General features: G+C 38.6%; 3 protein-coding genes across 3 annotated transcripts in view; 1 reads left to right on the top strand and 2 right to left on the bottom strand.

Moving 5' to 3' along the window:
- The window catches only part of Pmar_PMAR022638 (50S ribosomal protein L10E, putative), a gene marked incomplete at both ends in the record, with an annotated part of 534 nt that extends 477 nt beyond the window's left edge, over window positions 1-57 (top strand). The window contains one exon of the mRNA XM_002774723.1: window positions 1-57. This exon is cut by the window's left edge and continues 4 nt beyond it. Within this exon, the coding sequence (XP_002774769.1) occupies window positions 1-57 (57 nt within the window).
- A 205-nt stretch (window positions 58-262) lies between these two features.
- Window positions 263-1,072, bottom strand: Pmar_PMAR022637 (hypothetical protein; the record flags this gene model as incomplete). Its single annotated transcript, XM_002774722.1, has 2 exons — window positions 263-364; window positions 1,001-1,072. The coding sequence occupies 2 exons, from the start codon at window positions 1,070-1,072 to the stop codon at window positions 263-265; spliced, it is 174 nt and encodes a 57-aa protein (XP_002774768.1).
- A 621-nt stretch (window positions 1,073-1,693) lies between these two features.
- Window positions 1,694-3,151, bottom strand: Pmar_PMAR022636 (hypothetical protein; the record flags this gene model as incomplete). The annotated part of the gene is made up of 4 exons (XM_002774721.1): window positions 1,694-1,699; window positions 1,906-2,053; window positions 2,788-2,850; window positions 3,120-3,151. 4 exons carry the CDS (start codon window positions 3,149-3,151, stop codon window positions 1,694-1,696), a joined length of 249 nt encoding a protein of 82 aa, XP_002774767.1.
- Window positions 3,152-3,155: the final 4 nt, after the last annotated feature.

The following is a 3,155-nucleotide window of genomic DNA, read 5'->3' as shown; positions in this document are numbered from 1 at the left end:
GTGCATATCTCTCCGAGCTGTTCGCATGAACCAGATTCCCAAAGCCTCTGCATATAGGAGAGTCGGTTGTGATCTATCTGGTAGCTTCCTACGCTTCGTAGTTAAGCCAGAATGATTCTGCACGCACGCACAACGCGAAAGTGCCTGTTGTTGCGGTATATGCTCCGCTCGCTTCGCTCGCTCCGCAACTACTGTTTTTCATATCACTAGGGTGGTGAAACTCCATTGACGCCATCTAACATCATACCAACCCAACCGCAGCTTACATGTCCAGTATACTTCCATCGTCATCAATCGCTCCCAAGCCCTGCTGCTCACCAACCACCAATTCTAATACGAGTTTAACACCACTTTTCAGAGTAATCTAAAATGCGGAGAAAATATATGCACATGGTCAACTCCATGTGTTGGTAACAATGGAGTTTCACCAACCTAGTGATATGAAAAACACTAGTGAAAAATATATTTCACGACTACTGCATATCACCGCGAATATCGCGTTTTTCACCGAGTATTACGCCACTTCACGTAAAACGGGTCGTGAAACTCCAGTGAAGAACTATTAAACGCAGAGTGAAATGGTCGTATTCATCATCGTGACTAAAATACAATAATGAGCGCTAAATTTACACGTCTAGATCCATGCAAAATTCATACCTTAACAAACGTATTTTGGTGAAATGGAGTTTCACCGATGATATGAAAAAACACTGGAGTTTCACGACCCGTTTAACGTGGAGTGGCGTAACACTCGGTGAAAAACGCGATATTATTCGCGGTGATATGCAGGAGTCGTGAAATCTATTGTCAACTACTGTTTTTCACATCACTAGTGTGGTGAAACTCCACTAGTGAGAAACATATTTCACTTCGTGGAAAACAATTGTATTATCACTCGCGAAAATATAAACGTCTTAAACTTCACAGAAAATACTACACCTCTTCAAAACGGGTGAAACTCCAATAAAATGCTCCCGACCACGCCACGTCGAGAACTTACTGGTGAACTCCACTGTAAAAATTGTGACTTCGCAATAAGCGAACTCGCGATCAGGTCACTCAGGCATCCCATAATCTGAAATTAATTATTTACAAAATTCCAACATTGAACGTGTCCCTCAAAACGACTTCAAATGAGTCGTCAATTATCCCCAAGAAATCAACTGTTAAAAACGACTTCGCTCTCGATCAAACCACCCCATATCACTTGGCGTTTTTCGCCAAGTGAAATGTGAAAAAAAGTCTCTCACTAGAATTACGAGTGAAACTCCATTGCAGTGTGGGAATATATGCGCATAATCAACTACATGTGTTGGTAAAAAAATATGAAAATTCTGAGAACATTTTGGAAAATTATCGTTAGTTTTTCGTGCCCTTTACCCAAATTCGTGTGTGGATTTTCACAATGTAGTGAGGAAACTTTGTGGCGGTAGCGGCATTTTTATAGAAATAATCGATAGAATGTTATTGTGACTTCGTGTGTGTCTCTAGTCTCCATAATTGTGTCCTAGCGTCAAGCTAGTGGACTCAGGTTCATAACTAATTTATTGTTGTGGTTGCTATTGTTGTGGCTATTCCCGACATCATTGAAGTTGCGTAAAGCTCTATTGGGGTATCTACCTTGTCATCAAGTTTATCACTTAAGACCTTTGTATACTTCGACGGTTAAGAGTCTTGAGTTGTATTACAACCGTCATAACTAACGAGCTCAGATTAGGAAAGCAAACATATATTCCTGCATTGCTGCACTGTATTTTTGCAATGAAATTTCACCCTAGTGATATGAAAAACACCAGTGAAAAAATATTCACCACCACAAATATCGCGTTTTTCACATGGAGTATTACGCCACTTCACGTAAAACGGATTGTGAAACTCCAATATATCATATTTTTAATAACTCACTTGTCTCTTTAGCACATTTGGCCCCACTTCAAAGCACTCTAACAAATGTCCAACACCATTCAAGTGAACTATAAACTTCTCCTCCGATTTTTTATCACCAACTACGCAGTTCCACACACAATCAACCGCGCAGATACCAGAAGATAATCTAAAAACAAAATTCTGTAATCATTCGACGTGATAAAAAAATTTAAGAAAAACTTATTTCCAAGGAAAAATTGTTGCGATTTCAAACAAAATCTTTCTTTGGAAAATCGCAACTGAAAAAGTTCATTAAAAATCTTAACTGGAGAGTATTCGCCGAAAAATCGTGCAAATTTTCCCAAATTTTTCTGCTTTTTCAGAAAACAAATCACGTTTTGTCCCATTTCGTCGAGTGCTTAAATTGCGCCTCATGCACACATTGAAATTTTCTTCTGAGTTCTAAAAGTTTCAGAATATACGTCAATTCCGAGAGGAAAAATATCTAAAATTTTACTCAAAATTGGAAAAAAATCCGCGTGTCATCGGTTGAGCTCATTATATCATGAAAATTCACAAACTACTGGGGGGGATGAAAATTTACGAAAAACAACACGAAAAATTTTCAGCAATTTCCTTCTCCTCACATGCTAATACTAAATTCACCACCTGCATACAGTGTTGTGATATATGTTCGCTTTCCTCAACTGATCCTAGGAGTTTCCTCACTAATTATAGGAGTTTATGTACAAAGTATGGTAGAAATGTGCAGGAATTTACCATAATTTGCCAAAATTTCCTCAGAATTGTCAGGTTGTTACCAACATATGTGGTTGACCATGTGCATATTTTCTCACACCAATACCGACTGAAATTTTCTCTAAATATACATAAGTTTTCCGTTTCTATACGATCACTCACGTGCCGTCCACATCCCCATCACATCCCCATGCAGTCAGCAATGCTTCTCGACCCGAACTGTATCTGTAAAATATAAAAAAGGTGGTATTGGAGTTTCACAACCCGTTTAACGTGAAGTGGCGTAAAACTCGGTGATATGCAGTAGTCGTGAAATACATTTCCACTACTGTTTTTCAACACCACTAGGGTGGTGAAACTCCTGTGAAAACAAGTTCACAAATTTTATACATAAATTTTCGAACTAAGTTCGTAGGTCTACACTTTAGTTCATGAACTCGCAGAGCTACATAGGAATCCCAACAACGGTGTAAAGGTATAAAATGAAGTTTCACCCTAGTGATGTAAAAACACTAGTGGAAAACATAATT

The sequence above is a fragment of the Perkinsus marinus genome (genome assembly GCF_000006405.1).
Source record: "Perkinsus marinus ATCC 50983 genomic scaffold scf_1104296957586, whole genome shotgun sequence".
In the NCBI taxonomy this organism is placed as follows: domain Eukaryota; phylum Perkinsozoa; order Perkinsida; family Perkinsidae; genus Perkinsus; species Perkinsus marinus.
The sequence above is the reverse complement of the archived record's forward strand: the minus strand, read 5'-3'. Positions and strand labels throughout refer to the sequence as shown.